The following is a 20,218-nucleotide window of genomic DNA, read 5'->3' as shown; positions in this document are numbered from 1 at the left end:
CCGGATATGCAATGGTGTGAGGTCCTGAGGCCTAATGCCACAATTGTCAATTTCGAATGTAGCTCGCTTGACGTCAATTAACTACCGGTATTCAGGCTCGGTACACAGTGCTTGTGCGCGTAGGCTGTGTATAGGAGCTGTGCCTCAACTACAGGCTACATAAACGCGGACATTTCTAAATAATCTTGTATTCTTTTTAATTGTAGATTCGAGTTTAAATAATTTCTTTCTGTTTAATTTAAAAAATGCCGAAACGAAAGTCTTACACAGCCGACTTCAAGCTAACTGCCATTGCGTATGCTGAAGTGTATGGCAATAGAGCCACAGGCAGAAAATTTGATATTGATGAGAGTGTAATCCGAGGTTGGAGAAAAGAAAAAGGAACGTTGGAGAAGATGAATCCACAAAAACGTGCTCGTTGCGGACCTAAAGCAAAATGGCCTCACCTTGAAGCTGACCTGAAGCAGTGGATCGTGGCCCAGCGGGAAAACAACCGACCAGTCTCTGCAGTTGCCATCAAACTGAAGGCCAAACTCATGGCGGCAGAGAAGCACATTGATGATTTTAAAAGAGGAGTGCATTGGGTATATAAATTTATGAAGAGGAACCAATTGTCAGTCAGAACACGAACGACCGTCGGCCAACGTCTACCCGAGAATTGGGAGAAGAAGATGGATGATTTTCGTGAATTTGTCGCCAGGGAAATTCGGAAGCTTGACCTTCCCCATTCTGCCATTATTAATATGGACGAAGTACCGATGTGTTTCGACATTCCGGCAACAAGGTCGGTGGACGAAGTCGGCGTTAAAACCGTTAAAGTGGCAACAACCGGGCACGAGCGAACCTCTTTCACGGTTGTACTGGCTTGTGCTGCAAATGGAGTGAAAATTAAACCTATGGTGATTTTCAAGCGGGTGACAATGCCTCGTGAGAAACTACCTTCAGGCATTGTTGTCCATTGCAACAAAAAAGGATGGATGAACTGTGATGTAATGAAAATCTGGATCGATAAATGTTATCGAGTCAGGCCTGGGGGATTTTTCTCCCCGAGATCTCTGTTGATTTTTGATTTGATGGCGGCACACAAAGAAACAGAAGTTCAAGCAGTTATAAACTCATGTGGTGCGCATATTGCCGTAATCCCTGGAAGTCTAACGTGCAAGTTGCAGCCCCTGGATATTGCTGTCAACCATCCCTTCAAAACTTACGTGCGGGCGGAATGGGAAAATTGGATGGCGAATGGGGAACATTCATTCACCCCAGCAGGCAGACAACGCAGGGCAACATATGTAGAAGTGTGCAAGTGGATTGTGACAGCTTGGAACAAAATAAAACTGGAAACGATGCGAAATGGATTCGTCAAAGCTGGATTGATCCCTCCTCCTGTTGAAGCTCCAGCAAGTTCCGACGATACTGACGAAGAAGAAGAGGATCAACATGTCACTGAGCTGCGCCTTCAGAATGCTCTTGACATTCTGGACAACGACAGTGACATTAATGAGGATTTTGAGGGTTTCAGTGATGCCGCCAGTGATGAAGATGAACCAGATAATTAATTATGATATTATTAGTTTTAAATTTTATTATCAAGATTCAAGTTATTACTCATTAGTCTACCCATAGTTTATAGTAAAATAATATCAACCAAAGAAAATAAAGTTTGATTCTTTGTCTTCATCTTTGCTATTTATAATGTCTTTGTTTTCAATTATCGGAAGCGGTCTTTTTGAGACGAGTCGGCAAGATAAACAACAAAACACGTGTTTTTAATTTTATCATTAAAATATGTAAAATTAGGTAGTTATTTCAATTGAAAACAGAAAATATTGATTATGAAAACATGACGGATACGAAATTTTAAGTTTTTATCCCAAAATGTTGATTTGGTCCCGATACCGTAAGTTGTTGTGAAGTCACCGTAGTAGCCATAATATCCAACCCTAGCAAAACAAAACTAGAACAATATATAAGTTATGTAGTTATGTTTTTCAAACAATATATTGAAATATTTTTACGTGTAAAAAATTTGTGATATAGCCCGCACCCTTATATAACCTGCACACACACACACTGACACACACACCCGCGGGGTTTGTAAAATCTGGTATAACCTGCGGGATATATGTGGGAAAATACGGTAATGGAATAAAAAAAATTAAAACTTACAAACAAATAAATTAAATCAAATATACACAACACGTTCACACACTTGAAAATTATGCTTTTGGTATACATACAACATGGAGAATTTCCTGCCTGAAGTCGAAGTATTGCTTAAAACCAGTGTTAAATGAAAAATTGCATAAAGAGAAATAGGACACAGTTTAAATGAGACAACCAAAGAACACCAGGGTTCCTGCAGTTAAGGAAATCCTGGAAAAGTTTGTAAATTACTGTAAAATGTCTCAAGGGTCTTGAAGGGTTTAGAAATATTCATAAGTCATTCAGAGTTTGGGAAAAGTCATGTAATTTGGTTATTTTTCGATATCTGGTCACATTTTCGTTGGCCAATGCAAAAGTTTTACCAATGTATCTAACTTCGATAATATCCCCTAAAACTTAAGTCAGGTTTCATCCAGGGATCTTACCACCATTCAGAAATATGTACTTATGGCACTCAAAAGAGAATGACCTATCCAATAGGATAATTGTGCCCAAAGCCAGCTGTAAAATGTTTTTGTGTTAAATTTACATTTTAATTAAGCATTAAAGGTCATACATTTATGTAATATATACTCTTAACATTTGTAAAAAGGTCTTGGAAAAGTCGTGGAATTACATTTTTAGACTATAGCACCTGTAGCACCTATATATGCCCCTGTTCTGCTCACTCCTTCCTAGTATGTCCAAAAGGGGAAGTCACTTCCCCCTAAAATTCAGGTCTATCTGGACTGCTGATAGTCGATGGTTACACTGAGCAGGTGATCACTATATGCAAACTATACAGGAAATTTTGAGCAGACTGATAAATATTGGTCTTTATTGACAAGTGGTCACTATATGCATGTTGTCGTTGGACCAAGTTTCTATATAATTTACATTGAGCATGAAACAAATTTGACCCAGATGTGATATCACTGATGTGGTAGCAGATCAAGGACCCAGATGTGATATCACTGATGTGGTAGCAGATCAAGGACCCAGATGTGATATCACTGATGTGGTAGCAGATCAAGGACCCAGATGTGATATCACTGATGTGGTAGCAGATCAAGACCCAGATGTGATATCACTGATGTGGTAGCAGATCAAGGACCCATATGTGATATCACTGATGTGGTAGCAGATCAAGGACCCAGATGTGATATCACTGATGTGGTAGCAGATAAAGGACCCAGATGTGATATCACTGATGTGGTAGCAGATCAAGACCCAGATGTGATATCACTGATGTGGTAGCAGATCAAGGTCTGGTTGGATTCAAGTAGAACATGTTCAGTTGTTACAATATATACTCACTTACAGTTCATGTCCTAGATCATGATCTGCCATTGCATAATGCACCAGCAGACCAGAGACTATGTTGTTTGTTCTGCTTCTTAGTTTTTACAAACTACATAGACCCAGACAATATGCCAACAGATCTGGGTCTTTGTAGTTTGTGGTTGGATCTGACTTTAAAACGAGGGTAGACAGGAGCTGATTGAGAGTACCAATTGCTGAAATTTAACAGAAAATATTCTGTGAAAGCTGAGTAAATTTTCTTTATCTCCATATTCATCGATTTAGAATGCTTAAAACAAAAAAAAAATCCTTGGAGTTCACTGTCGCCATATGTTGCTAAGTGAAAGATTGTGTGGAACATGTACACAGTCAGGACTATAATGATACTCCTTAAGTTTTATTTACATGTTTACTCAGTTGCAAGATTTAATTTATCACCATCGACAAACATGAATATAGCCTATCAGGAAGTTTATATTCTGTGAAAAATTGAACTCCAGATGTAAAACAGATGATCCAAACTTCCTTGAGATATTTCCTTGCACTGAGAGTGACAGGTGTGCAAACAGCATAGACCCTAGTGACAGGTGTGCAAACAGCATAGACCCTAGTGACAGGTGTGCAAACAGCATACACCCTGATATGCCAGCTCGTTGTGCATTTATATATCTGAGTCTGTGTTGTTTGCTTTTGAGTGGATGTAACCTGAAGAGGTAAGGGTGGACATGGATGTGAATGAGGTGGTGGTTGACATTACCACATTTGTTCAGTCGGAATGATGTGTGCATATGAAAATAAATGCATCCATAATAAGCACATTTATTGTGTACATTTAAAATAAAACTTTCAGACGTCATAACTCATCGACTGATCCATCTTATTTATAATTAAGTGATAATAATGGCTGTTTATCAATTTATTTCAATCTAATTGTGCATGTTCTTTCATGCTCTCCTTCCTTTCAATAATCAACCTTGTTAGTAAGTTCATATATCTAAATTTTACAAACACAAATACACAGTGTAATTTACAAATACACATCGTAAATGAATTTTAATAAATTTTACAGTAGATAAGTAAATATGAAAAAAATAAGCACATGGATCCTCCACTAACCTTAAAACACAATTATGTATGCCTGTTATTTATATTTTGCAATATCTTTATTGGGTATAACTTTTACCTCAACCATTAATCAAGGTGTTGTTCTATTTACAAGTCTGCTATCCCCCCAAAAACTGGTTTCTTTGACATAATAGAGAGAGCACCTGACATTCAGAAATCAAGATTTGCTGGTGACCCCAGGTTCTGAAATGTGTGGAACACTGACTCGGGTGTTCTCAGTACTGAAGTACCAATATAAACCCTAAATTTTTATTAATAATTACCTATTTTCTGTCATCCGTTGTTTGTTCATTGTTGTATATGGGAAAGTCCATTAGTCTTGTTAGATTTAAAAGGATATTATAAAGCTTTTAGGTCAAGATCATTTGTAATGATATTTATACATGTTCATATAATTGACAGTAATGGCCTCTTCTCAGACTGGGAACTACTGAGGCAGAAATATCTTATAAAGCTTTGCATGTCTCAACCCTGGAGACCTATAATAATTGACAATACTGTTACTGCTTTTTAATTTTTATCTGCTCACATTAGTCCACAATGAGAAAATCATGCTTTGTTGCTTACAAATTACATATTGGTGGTCCATTTACTTTATACGGTGATAATCATATGCATTCCATACTTGTGTGTATTGTGCATCAAATGGCATAAACTCTGATTTCCTGATACATGCTTGATGTGGATACCCAATAATTATACTTTATTTGACTTCAGATCATACTCACCTTTGTTCCAGTCAATCAGAAAGTGTCATTTATACATTTTGAGTAAGAGTTTTGAATTTGGAGTAATATGTACCTGCTACTCAATGGTGGGTCAAGTTTTATGAGGGCAAGGTCAGGGGTTTTGCTCTTGGTTATACTTATGATTTTAAATGTTTGATCTTATGCTGCTGGTGTATCATGTGACAGCATATTTTGGTCTGTGTTGTATGTACCTGAGTGTGCATTATGCTCACCCAAAAAAATAAAGTAATTGGTTGTTTTATCAGTTGCTGTATTTAAACTACCTCCAAAGCAATAGGAACCATTGTTGACTTCTTCTACATTATAACACAGCAAATAGTGCTTGTGTAAGTCAAAATCAGTCTTACTGCATAAAATGTTTTCATGTCAGTATCAGTCACATGGCACATATATGTACCAGTAGTTTCTGTTTCCATTCCTGTTTTTAATCATTTCATCTTTTCTTCCAGGTATTACATGTAGCTTCCCATGTCATAACTTGCCAGCATTTTTGTGACAAGCCCTTCATTGATGTGATAGGAAAGACCTTTTCACTGGGATATAGAATAAAGCCATATTCATCATGGATTACAGACAGATGAGACAGAAGAGATACCTAATAGCAGCATGGGCTTTCATGGAGTGTCTGATTTTTGGAGGACTTTTATATGGTTGGGGATCACTTATGTTTGTATTCAAGCAGGAGGGAATCTATGAAGAGCTGTGTAATAATAAGGATCAAGCTGCTATGTCAGCCATAACCAACAATTCAGTTTCCTATGAAGTGACATCTGGCGTGACAAGTATGTTAATTGTATTCCCAGTCACTGATGTCACATCGACTAATTCTAGTGAAAATAAAACTTTATCAGACTCAAAACCTAAAGGCTGCCCCGAGCAGGATAGCAAGTTCACGCTGTGTTTCACAGTTGCGTCTGCTCTTTTTTGTGCCAGCAGTGCCGTACTTGGGCAGATCAATTTCATGTTCGGAACAAGAGTCACCAGGATCATCTCAATGTAAGTTTTATCAGAGTGTATACAGAACTCCCTTATTGTTAAGGCCCCTTATTAAAAAGCAGTGCCTGTTTAAAGGTGTGTGGTCATGGATCCCATTCAGTATTCAGTATAGCAGAGTTTGTTATAAGGTGGCCTGATTATATGGTTGTATACATCATGACTCCCTTGGGCCATTTGGTTTTGTGGAGTTTAATGGTGTTTTTAGCACATGATAGGCTGTACATGGCAGCCAACATATTTTGGTGGAGAAAGAACAAGATTAGATCCACTGACCTGCAGGAAGCTACTGGCAAGCTTTCTTGCATACCCACATTGGTTGAAGCCAGACAGTAAACTCACATGGATAGAGGTGAGAAGTGCAAGTGATATGTAAAGGTTTTGTGCCTCCACTTCCAAAGATTTTCCCCACAGAGTTTTCCATTGATTGGTTTAGCCAGTGTTTATTTGCTGAATTGTTCCATACAGAAGAACAAAGAAATAGTTCCAGGTTTAGGAAGCAAGTGGACAGCATATGTATATTCCCTCATTAACTCCATTTTGAAGAGTTATAGATCCTGACAATTTAATATATTTTTGTGGGCTGATTGAAACCAGCATAGCTGGACAAGTCGTGCATATAATTGGATGCCATTTGCTAGGTTAATTGCATATTACACGTAGATGTGCCTTTTTAAGATTTCACCATTATATATCCAATTTTGACATAGTTATCATCTTTTTCCATCATTATTAAATCTCCACTACAACATATCTTTGTAACCAGCATAGTACAGACACAGTGCAACATTTTCTGAACCCATTGGGAATGTACACTGTCTCAAGACCTAGGCATTTCTGTTACGAGTTTTGTCACATCAACTCTATTTTGGATAGAGTAATGGCCCAATGAAATTTAATTGTACATCTTCACATAGGCTCTGTCATGTAACTGATAAATATCCAGAATTATTTAGTATTAACTGATGAAGTTGAAAATAAGTATTGTGTCAGACATGTAAATGTGCCTTACATCGGTTCATTCCATTTAGAAGAGTTATTACCCTATGATGGTCATCATCATGACCTTCCACGAGATTTTAACCAAATTTAGCATGCAAGTTTTTATGGCTGACACCTTGAATAGTTCTCATTTCAAGTATTCCACATTAGCATTGATAAAAGCTATGGCTTCTGATTGCATTGCCTCCTAACTTTGCTTTCTGTAGCATAACTTTGTTAAGGAATATTGCATTTCAAAGTAATTTTTCATTCTTTTATTGATGAGACCTGGAATAAGTTGGATTTGAAGTATTTTGCATTGTCGTTTAGAATAGTTATTGCCCCAGAATGATCATGATCTCAGTACACCACTCCCTCGACAACTCCCCTGATAATTTGCACCCACTTATAATGTGGGATCATGAATGGATCTCATGTTTTTTAACCAGAAAAAATAAAAATTGTTGAACTTGAAGAAAATCAGGATCAAAATTGGTAACTGAAGCTTTGATATATCACTCATTTTATCGTTGAAAATGGTAGATATGACTTGGAAATTTTAATCAGCATTAGGAAATTATCAAATTTTAATAAGAAATAATTTGTTACATTTTCTTTCCAAATGACATTCTATGTACACCATTTTTAACATTGTTCAAGGAAATTTTGATCAATGAAAAGGTCACTTACGCTGATGGAGACAGAACTTTCATATATAAATACCAATTAAATAATTTTTATCAAGTGAAATTTGCGTTTTAGTTCTATCTTTTAGTTTCTTTTAAGTGTAGTCATCATAGTGCAGTCTATTTCTGGACCCCGTTGTGCATGAATTATCAAGGGAGAGGTGTACTTTATTCATTTTATATACAGTATGTCTTGACAAAAGGCAAAAGTCTATTAAAAGTTATTCCAAAACATTACCTGTTTAGTCAATAATTTGGTCATAAGAACTCAAGGTTAGCAGCATTTTTGCATATTTAGGCAGACAAATTGACTAAAAGTTATATGCTGATTATGTATAATAATAATTCTTTTGCCTTTTTATAGTCTACTGGTCATAGGTGGTCATATCCATATTGTGCTTTCACCAAGAGACTTCTTTTGGCTAGTTGGTCCTAAATGAAAAGGTACCAACCTGATACCTGGCTGCCAACCCTCATGATTTTGGTCTGAATTTCAGCGATTCACAGATTCATGCCGCACACAAAAAAAATCACGAATTCTCCAATTCTCAATTATTTTAAATCTTTAATGAAATAACCAATTTCCCATTAAGCGCTATTCATGATATTGGCAGTTGCCGAAATGGTCCGGAACTGCTGGTTGCTATATTAGTGGAACTCTGGCTGATTGGTACAGTTGGCCCGGTAGCAAGCATTTTAGCATGTTTTAATATATATGTATCAGAGTAGTTTTATAAATGCTTTGAGAGAAACTGGGGCATAGCCAGAATTTTGCTCTGCGCATGCGTCACAAACACTGATTTGAATTACCATTCGGCATTGCATCTTGAAAATGTCTTCACCAGCAAGGAAAAAGAAATGTATTGCACAAAAAGTGAAGTTTCGTTTGGAATATACCAAGAATTGGCCATGCATTCAGCCATTAAACACTGATATACATCATGCTTTTTGCATGCAGTGTGCCACAAATTTTAGCATTGGGCATGTGGCAGAGATGATGTGAGGAAGCACATTGGTAGCAAAAAGCACATAGAGGTTGGGAAAATTAAGAACTCGCAGCAGATTTCAGCTCTGAAATATTTTAAGCCATCAACGGAAGACCTGCAAGCTACCAATGCTGAAGCATTGTTTGTGAGTTTTCTTGTTGAACACAACCTACCTTTATCATCTGTAGAACATGCTAAAACTTTTGTTCCAACAATATTCCTGGACTCGAAGATATCGCTTCACAAATTCGTGTCAAAATTCACTAATTTTTATCATTATTTCCACTAATTGCGAGCCTGGAGGGTTGGCAGCTATGCTGACATTCCAGTATGGCTACAGTGGATGTCATCTTGAAAATCTTCTTATCCTAAACAGAAAGTCATGTCAACATGGGCATCCCACTAGATGATTTGTGATACCTTGTTGATCCCAAGTGATGTTTTATTGGTCCTGAATGAAAATGGAGTCAATCTAACATCCACAGAAGATTGAGCTAGTTTGAAAATCTTGTTATTACAGAAGAATATAAGAGATGGTTCAACACTCAGCAGTTAAAGGAAGAAATGGTATTATCTTAAAGTCTTCAAATTCTTTTCAGCCAATATAACCTTAGTTCCTTGGAGGGAGGGACTTGGTCATAATTGTGGATGAATAATGAAAAAGTGTTAAATTCTGTTTCAAAATGTTTCTGGGGCCCCGAGTGGCCGAGTGGTCTAAAGTGCTCTTCATTACGGATCACTGCCATCTCACCTCTGTCTGCGGCAGTTCGAGTCTAAGATTCAGCCAATGTGGGTATGTGAGAAAGCTTGCCAGTAGCTTCTCATGGGTTGGTGGTTCTTTCTGGGGTTTTCCCGGGTTCTTCCACCACCATTAATACTGGCCGCCATATATAGCCTATCGTGTACTGAAAAATGGCGTTAAACCCCACAACAAAAACAACATCAAAATGTTTCTAGTGATTTAAAGAATCACAATCTGTAGGGGTGAATTGTAGAAAACACAATGAAAAATACATTTACCTTACTTACAGCTATACACCACAAAATGTATATATATCTAAAAAAAATTATAACTACCATTTTCCCAGTGATATTTTTGTCTCATAACTACGACAAAAGATATTTTTTTGGGAAAAAATTGTTGAAATCAACCAGAAATATTCAGAGAAGTTTTCAGTTTGTCATATTTCCTGTGTGTATGTTTTTTCAAATTTTTAACATAGCTTTAACAGTTTGAGTCATATTGCTATGATGTCTGTATTGTGGCAGTTTAAAGTGATGTCTAGCACTGGGGCATTGTGTCCCACCTAGTCACATTATCCTGACACCAGGCCAACAAATCCTAACAGTAACCTCTTAAGCTGAGTGCCAAACAAGGTAGCTGTTAGTACCATTTTCATAAGTCTTTTGTATGAAAGGGGGGGGGGTTGAACCCATGACCTCCTGCCTCTGAGGTGGATGCTCTAACCACTTAGGCCATCAGAGCGGTTGGTATATTTCTTGTCTACATGACTTATTTGTTTTATTTGTTTTCAGGATTGTCTTTGTAGCTGGGTCTCTGATGCTGGCATTTGTGAGTAAAGGTGAGATGTTCAGTAATGTCAGTCATATACAACTCCTCTGTGGTCAAAATTGTATGTATCAGTTGTGTACTTTAGGAAGACATTAAAATGGTAATGAAAAAATACACACATTTTAACCTGATATTCACTGGTCCACTGCCAAACATTTTGCTTTGTGTGAAAATATTTTTGTTAAATAAAAAGAGTGCAAGGCAAGTTAATCTTCTCAAAAGATTTCATTTTAGATACAGCCTAGTATTATTGACCTGTACAGTCTATATATAAATCAAATCTTGTTGTTGTTGTTGTTGTAGGGTTTAACGCCATTTTTCAGCACACGATAGGCTATACATGGCGGCCAGTATTAATGGTGGAGGAAGAACCCGGGAAAACCCCAGAAAGAACCACCAACCCACGAGAAGCTACTGGCCAGCTTTCTCACATACCCACATTGGTTGAATAAATCAAATCTAACCACCAGGATCCAAAATTTTCATATATATTGACCAAGAACACTTAGATTATGACCAGAAAAATATGCAGTTTGCTGCATGACATTACAACTACCAATATGTTAAAATTCTGGCTGGCAGAAGGATCTGCAGTTGTGATCATCCTAAAGACAATTTCTTATTTACTAGAGATAACCGGATGCGTTATCTGATATGCTGACACTTGGTATAACAGGAGGGCATTGCAAATTCCTCTACTATCAGTCCTGGTGGAAGATCAAACATTGGCCCAATGTTGGGTGAAGGAGGGTTGGTTTGTTCAAGCAGTTCCTGCAGCAGAAGTTTACCCAAACATCATATTTGATTGGGGCCGATATCCTGTGTGGCTTGTTTTGATCATAGTATCATTCAGCATTTGCTTCTATATTCCAGTATTCCTACTACTGGCTAGATATTTTTCAGCCTTAAAGGAGAAACCTGAGGGAAATTAATCACACAAACTCATAAAATGTTCTTTCGTAAAAGATTTAGTAGTTATATATTCAATTATCAATGTAAGATGTCCACACCAGGTCCATGAATTTGGAGTCGTCCTTTAGTTCTATTCATTTTTTTACATAGTTTTATTACTAGAATAATGTACTTCATTATAAGATGACCTCACATTTATAAGATGGTGTACTCTTTGGTACCTGTAGTCAGCATTAGAATAAATGGAATTGTATCAGGGTTTTCAATAGACACATACCCTAGAGTTTTGACACATGGAATTTTAAAATAACCCATTTTTGGCACTCATAAATTTCAACTTCTTCATCTTTTGAAGCTCATAGATTTGGGCTGGAACATGAATCTTAATTACCCATGATTCACTTCCAGCTTAGTTTTTCTACCAAGAATGCGCTGTTCATAGCAATTTTACTGTAGGAGGCACTGATTGACATCTGCTTGACAATAGTATAGACCTTGATGGCCATAACACATTTACTGTAGGAGGCATTGATTGACATCTGCTTGACAATAGTATAGACCTTGATGGCCATAACACATTTACTGTAGGAGGCATTGACTGACATCTGCTTGACAATAGTATAGACCTTGATGGCCATAATACATTTACTGTAGGAGGCATTGATTGACATCTGCTTGACAATAGTATAGACCTTGATGGCCAGTAATATTGCACCAATGGAAGATGTATGAACTTGGTGGAGCTAACAGTTCACTCAATTCAGGCTTAGATTCAACTGACTTAGGTTGGATTGTTTTGAGATATCGTTTGAAGTTTATGACCTAGGAAGAGGAAACAATTATGACATCAGTGGACTGCCTTTTAATGATATCAGCATTGGAATATTTGGACATCAAATTATAATCAACTGGTCAGAAATGGAGCACATCATTATGGCGGCTCACGAAGTCAGTTGTCAAAGGAAGTGGACCAACTTTAATTGTTTTATTGGCAATTTGCTTCATTTAGCGGAATGTTTAAAAGTTCTGAATCATTACGACTTCGCTCGATTCATTTCTGATAAAATATCAGCATTTGTTTGATTGCACTTTAAATTATAATCAGTTAGACAAAACAGGAATATTTGGTTTCTCGCTAAGCCAGTTTTCAGCATGGGATTGCGTCTTATTGGCAATTAATTACATGCTTGAATCAGCAAAATGTTTTAATTAATGGCTCATTCAGAAAAAATTGAATGGGCATAACACTCAGTGCATACATCTGAACTTGAAAATCACAATGACACGAAGAAGTATATTTTCTTTTCTGTCTCTGTCTCAGAAACGACATGCGAGTGATGAATTTTCTGACCCTGAGACTCCAAAGAAACAGAAAGATAGAGTCAATCTCTGAAATTTGTCAGAAAATTTAAGGGCATTGGAAAAATGAACTGACAATTCTGCAATGTACATCCTTGATATTTGAACAATATATAATCTTCATAGATGTATGGGTATATTTTTGCATAAAAAATTATTTGAGCAGTTGATAATAGAATATGTTCAAAAGTTGAAAATATAATAAAGTATAAATTAATTCTGTCTGTTTCATATACAAAATATACACACATTAACATTTAGTTAGAAAGAGAAACACTTTTACAAAAATTAGATTTTATATTTCTTACAAAATACTGTTCAAGGATTTCTCATTATTCAGTACAAGACAAGAAATCTTAAACATGATTTGTTTCCATCAGGAATGAAGAATCACAGCTATGGGCTCATGACTTCAAAATAATTGACTCTTGAGATTTTCATTTTGACTCCTGAGATTTTGGGGTCAAGGGTCAACTGACTCTTCAGTTTGGAAATCTGTTGAGAACCCAGTGCATGCTGCCACCTCATTGATGCTCTGTGCACAGGGGACATTTAAGTGACCTATGTTATAAGTGTGACACCCTCATATTGTTGTAACTATGTTTCACAAAGGCTGTGCAGTTATACAGTGAATTTTGAGTACTGAAACAATTTTGTCTGCTATTTGTTAGTCAGAAGCTTCATTTCATATAGAAATGTTATAGCTTTATGTACAAATTTGGAGGTAATCTTGGATGCCAAACAAGGCAGAATATATACTTACCAGTCATTGCTCAGTGATTTAAATGGAAAATTAGACCAACTTGGCCCTAGCTATATATCTATATCTATATATATATATATATATATATATATATATATATATATATATATATATACACACACACACACACCAGTCCTTGATTAGTGTTTCAGCAAACGAATTAGAGCAGTATTTTGTTTTTCTTTAGGAAAGGCTCAATGGAATATGGAAGTTCCTAATTTAGAATTGGATGGGCCCCAGGTATTCAGTTATCTGATGTTCCTGAACAATGGCTTTTGGAAGGATTTAGGTCATTTGAGGGGCTTTATAATGAGGAAGCTTGTGGCTATATGATAGGCTGGAATTAAGTTTGAATTTATTGAAGTACAATTTCCAGTCAGGTTTTAATAAGGCTGTTGCATAACCAAACTTAAATCAGGAATCAATCTAATTGAACACTTCTAACTTTCCAACGTACACCACCTTTTCACAGCTATTATATAAAGCATAACCTGATGTCATTCATCAAACAGAATCCGAGAAATACAAATGTTGCGATTGTTTGTCTTTTGTCCACAGAGAATCCTTGGCTGATGTTTCCTGGTCTGTCATTCCTTGGTGCTGGAGGATTGCCATTGCTTGTAACTAATACACAGGTACATATTTTTCGTCTGTTGGCAGTATTATATTTTTGATAAATACCTCTCAAAATACTAGACAATCGCTGAGATTTACATTAGCAGTATATTTTTTACATGTCTTAAATGGAACTCCCAAGCATTAACCTCCTTTACCAACCGCTCTGATGGCCTTTTGGTTAGAGTGTCCACCTCAGAGGTCACTTGCTCAAACCCTGGCTGAGTCATACCAGAGACGTATAAAAATGGTACCTGCAGCTGCCCCACTAGATGCTGAACATTAGGAGGTTAGTGTTATGACTGGTCGGCTTGGTATCGGGAGAATGTGACCGGGTGGAACATCATGCTACATGTCTGCAGCATGATGCCCCAGTGCTAGTCATCACCATAAACTGCCTGATTGCAGACATCGTAGCAATGTGACTGAATTTTTTAAAGCTACATTAAAAACCCACATTACATACACACACCTACTTCACCAGTTATCTCTCGTATATGGCTAATTGCAGCTCCTACCTACTTTTCTTTATATATTTTACCATGCTTTAGCTTCCTCCTCCCTACAGGGAGCAAATTTAACCAATGGTTAAGACACATTGCAACTTATTCATCCATAGCCTTAATTTTGAGTAACATTCAAGATAGTTGCCTTTGTGCAACGGAGTATTTTTTACTTTTGTTCTACACTAATATATTCCTACCCATTCTGCTCACACAATTATGAGTTTATGAGTTCTTTATTGGCAAGAGACAATTACAGTTGGAACAATTACATTCAGTAACAGAAATGTCATTCCTAACCTAATGGTAAGAGCCCTGAGTGGTCTAAAGCGCTCTCCGTTACATCTGTGTGGGTTCGAGTGTAAGATTCGGCCAATGTGGGTATGTGAGAAAGCTTGTCAGTAGCTTCTCGTGGGTCGGTGGTTCTTTCCGGAGTTTTCCCTGTTTCTTCCTCCAACATTAATATTGGCTGCCATGCATAGCTTATCATGTGCTGAAAAATGGCGTTAAACCCCTCAACAACAACAACAACCTAATGGTACACTTTACTTGGTGGTCACCTGGTCACAAGAGCCATTCTAATTGGTTTCTTCCTGCCTTGAGCAGTTGCTGGAGTGTATCTAAAGTGACTGCTTCATCTATGCAAACTAATTTGCCAACACCACACAACAGGGCATTTCATGGATCAGTCAGTGCACAGAGTGCCCAGTTTCGTGCCCCAGTACATACAGGATATGGAATCACTGCATCCTCATTTCTATGTCACTAAAAGAGAACACTTAGTTTGGTGATCTGATCCCAGTCAGGTTGTCCTGCAAGCAATGTGGGCTGATCCTTTTGACAATTTTTTCCAGTTTCATTTCAGATTGCACAGGAGGCATCAGCGTTGCCACATTCACCTAGACATGCTCACAAGCTCCATCATCTTTGTTTGATCTCACTGATAAGAGAAGACTGCCTTCTGAGCATCAATCAAGGAAGTCTTTCACTTGTTTCTGTCTAATCCTTCTCCATCTACATGCTTGGTCCAAAGTTTCAGCATTTGTTGACATACTAATCAACAAAGACCAACCAGCATTCAATTGTTATCACTATTGGTTTGAGTGACTGACTTTGAGACCATTACAGACACATAGGGAATATTGAAGCCTTCATCAGTGAGCATCTCACATGCCATCTTGCATGATGCAGAGGGACTGGTTTTGTACAGTAAATATCCTGTAACCTGTACCAAGGTAAAGAATTTGACTTTATGGAGGATACAGTGGCCTGTTCCATCACTATTGGACTCTGCCATCTGAATATGACCAAATGAGGCCAAGAATAAAACTGATTCAGCCTATTATGTTGAATTATGGGCCAACTTACATTAATCCACTATGCCATCCTGGCATCAGTTCACAGGCACTGATGAGGCTTTCTACCCATAGTGCCACAGTGCACTCAACTCACTCTATGGCCATTTGTTCCAGAGTACCTAATGTGGGCACTTTCTGGGGGAATACCACTCCTGTGGCCTTGTGGCTAGAGCATCTGTCTCGGAAGCGGTAGGTCATGGGTACGATCCCTGGCTGAGTCATACCAAAGCCTTACAAAAATGGTATTAACAACTGCTGTGCCAGGCGCTCAGCATTAAGAGGTTAGTGTTAGGACTGGTCGGCCTGGTATCAGGATAAAGTGACTGGGTGGGACATCATGCTACATGTCTGCGGTATGATGCCCCAGTGCTAGACATCACTATAAACTGCCACACTGCAGATTTCATAGCAATATGACTGAAAATTGTTAAAGCTACATTAAAAATCATAATCACACACACACTCAAGGGGGAAACAGTCCCAAAGGTCCATTGCAAGTTAAAAGCCAGAGTTCTCAAGAATCATTGTGGATAAAAAAAGCAGATGGGGATCATTCCACCCCAAATTCTATCCATGCCGTCACTCAATCTATCTTTTAAAAATATGCTAGAGGGGACTGCTTTCAGTGATCTAATATCATGTTTTCCATCCACTTATCAATGCACAACCCAGCACTGTTGAAAGACATCCAGTTGGTGGAGAAATACTATTTAGTACCATGACAGTTCCTTGCCACTCTATCGTCAGTTAATGCCTTTGTTTCAAGTTCCTGTTACAGACCCAGGGCAGCAGATGTTTCATTTTTTTAATTAAAAAAACCCATCTCTCAACCCAAGAGTCCTTCTTCTCTAGTTTTACTCAAAATATTACATTGGACATCAATGTCCTAGGTTGTCTATTTATGTGGCCATTGTAATTATTCTGTTGTCCCAATGTCAGTGCATGCAAGTTCCCATCTCAAGAATGGGAGAACCTCACTTGGCTTACATCAGGTGGTTCCTTGCAGTTACAACCTTTTTGTTGACTGTTTGTTTGGACGTGAGCACAGTGGGCTGGGATGCACATCTCCATCATTCCAGGAGCCCAGTGGACAGTGGTTTATTGCATATTAATAAATATCCTGCAGATGAAAGCCAAACAAAGCATTCCATTATTGGCAGGAAGGGCATTCTGTGTGACATCTCCACTGTGGTGAGTTATATCAGAAGGCAAGGGGGAATAAAGACCTTTGTATTCCTTTTTGGGAATTTCTAAGCTGGTGCCTTCAATGACAAGTCCATGGACAAGTTTGTCATATTTTAGGATTACTACTGGTATTAGCAGACTTGTCCCATAAGAAGCTACTAATTCAAGTAGAAGAGTCACTTCATCCCTTTCAGATGCATGTGTAACCATTAGGATAGGCCACAGGCAGATCTGTTGACAACAGGGGGACTGCACAACTCGCAACCTTTGTATTGCCAGCCCCAGATCTGAATGCTTGGCCAGTCAGTGATCTTTCCATGGATTGGATGCATATGCTTACTCACCAACACACCTGTTTCCAAATGTGATACAAAAAGCAAGAGAAATGGAGTGTTGCCTTATCCTGAATGTTCCACTCAAGTAGGAAAAGTCATGAATCAGTGAGTCACGAATCAGTGACCTATTCCATTCCAATCCAGAATTGTTGAACCTGCACATCTGGATCATATTAAACAAACCCTCACATGCAAATAGTTCTCTCATAAAGTGGTGGAGAGTGAGACAGCCCTCCATCAGAAGTGTAAAAGGAAAAAAGAATTTTTACACAATGGTGTGAGCACAAATACATTGCACAGCTGATCGCATCAACACCTTAATAGCTAACTTGAGCTCTTTGATGAGAAACAGCACCAATCATGATAAAAGGCTACTGTTGCAAGATCTCTGATACACTGAATCATCATGGAAGATAGGATATCTAACAAAGATCTCTGATATACTGAATCATCATGGAAGATAGGATATCTAACAAGATCTCTGATACACTGAATCATCATGGAAGATTGGATACCTAACAAGATCTCTGATACATGAATCATCATGGAAGATAGGATATCAAACAAGATCTCTGATACACTGAATCATCATGGAAGATAGGATACCTAACAAGATCTCTGATACATGAATCATCATGGAAGATAGGATATCTAACAAGATCTCTGATACACTGAATCATCATGGAAGATAGGATACCTAAGAAGATCTCTGATACACTGAATCATCATGGAAGATAGGATATCTAACAAGTTCTCTGATACACTGAATCATCATGGAAGATAGGATATCTAACAAGATCTCTGATACACTGAATCATCATGGAAGATAGGATATCTAACAAGATCTCTGATACACTGAATCATCATGGAAGATAGGATATCTAACAAGATCTCTGATCACTGAATCATCATGGAAGATAGGATACCTAACAAGATCTCTGATACACTGAATCATCATGGAAGATAGGATATCTAACAAGTTCTCTGATACACTGAATCATCATGGAAGATGGGATATCTAACAAGATCTCTGATACACTGAATCATCATGGAAGATAGGATATCTAACAAGATCTCTGATACACTGAATCATCATGGAAGATAGGATATCTAACAAGATCTCTGATCACTGAATCATCATGGAAGATAGGATACCTAACAAGATCTCTGATACACTGAATCATCATGGAAGATAGGATACCTAACAAGATCTCTGATACACTGAATCATCATGGAAGATAGGATATCTAACAAGATCTCTGATACACTGAATCATCATGGAAGATAGGATATCTAACAAGATCTCTGATAAACTGAATCATCATGGAAGATAGGATATCTAACAAGATCTCTGATCACTGAATCATCATGGAAGATAGGATACCTAACAAGATCTCTGATACACTGAATCATCATGGAAGATAAGAAATCTAACAAGATCTCTGATACACTGAATCATCATGGAAGATGGGATATTTAACAAGATCTGTCTGATATGCTGTAAAATTTCGAGTTCAACCTTCCAAGGCATTGCTCTGTACCTAAAGTGAATTTGTCATGGGTGCTAACCTGGCTGAATAAGACACCATTTGAACTGCTTTCAAGAGATTCATTGATTCACCTCAAATAAGTCTTGCTTCATACTCATACTAGTGACAGTGGAGAGAATTAGCGAGACACATGCTTTATCTGTTGACCAGAACTACTTGTAATTTCATCAGGATGAGACACCCCCTGCTTTCATTGACAAGAACAAGCTCCTGTTCATAGGAATTCAGACTCTTTTGCTAATCTGAACACTTCAATTCAAGGTCATCTACAGGACCCAGTGCAGGCTCTGAAGTGGTATTTAAAAAGGTCTAAGCCAGTGCATCAAGGACGATTACACCTTTTACTCTTTCATCCTGGAGAAAATGGGTTATTCTTTCTGCATATCGGAAAATAATACCAAATCAATTGAATTTGGTACGTATTTCAACTCACGAGGTTAGGGCAATCGCTACAAGCATTGCATTTGAGCCAAACTAATACCTAACTGACTTTATCCATGTTGTAGTATGGAATTCAGTGTCCACTTTCTCCAGCTTTTATCTCTCATCCCGAAAGGCTTGCACTGACCTGGTATGACCTATAGCCATGTTGCAAGAGGTTACCTTCTGGGTCAGTTGAAAGCTTCATAAGGATACGGCTTCATGACCTCTGCTGGATTTGTGGTAGGGAAAAAAATTTCCTTTCAAAGCTGCTCCCAATAGATGGAGTTGATACAGTCTATTCTCCACTCTGGTTATCTAGAGGATGTCTCACATACTCTAGGGGACTGGAGATCCCTCTCTGGTGTAAGAGGATGTAACTCCCTCCTCTTATTCTCATAAGCTTATTATAATCGGGTAATGTATTTGAAGAAACCTGTTTTTTCTAGTAAAAAGTATTTCATCAGTAATAATTACCGGATTATAATACATATAATACATCCTCTCAGCCTCCTCCCCCTCCCCCCCCCCCCCCCGTTACAGTCTTATGGAGAGCATGCCATCTGCTCCAGTAATTGAAGTATTTATATCATAGGCTCCAACCCTGTGTCAAAGGGAGATCACTATCTGCCAGCTAGGTGGGCAGATAACTATAAACCTTTCAGCTAAAATGTTTTAACC

General features: G+C 37.8%; 1 protein-coding gene across 1 annotated transcript in view; it reads left to right on the top strand.

The window, feature by feature from the left end:
* The window catches only part of LOC149802972 (equilibrative nucleobase transporter 1-like), a 64,376-nt gene that overhangs the window by 23,994 nt on the left and 20,164 nt on the right, over positions 1–20,218 (top strand). Inside the window, exons 2-4 of the mRNA XM_089952511.1 lie at positions 5,768–6,314; positions 10,501–10,547; positions 14,130–14,206. Of these exons, the coding sequence (XP_089808637.1) occupies positions 5,881–6,314; positions 10,501–10,547; positions 14,130–14,206 (558 nt within the window). The 5' untranslated portion in view covers positions 5,768–5,880. The remainder of the gene's footprint in view (positions 1–5,767; positions 6,315–10,500; positions 10,548–14,129; positions 14,207–20,218) is intronic.

This window comes from Sinohyriopsis cumingii, chromosome 3, assembly GCF_028554795.1.
Source record: "Sinohyriopsis cumingii isolate HCF-2022 chromosome 3, ASM2855479v2, whole genome shotgun sequence".
Taxonomy (NCBI): Eukaryota; Metazoa; Mollusca; class Bivalvia; order Unionida; family Unionidae; genus Sinohyriopsis; species Sinohyriopsis cumingii.
Note: the sequence above shows the minus strand (reverse complement) of the source record. Positions and strands in the feature narration are given on the sequence as shown.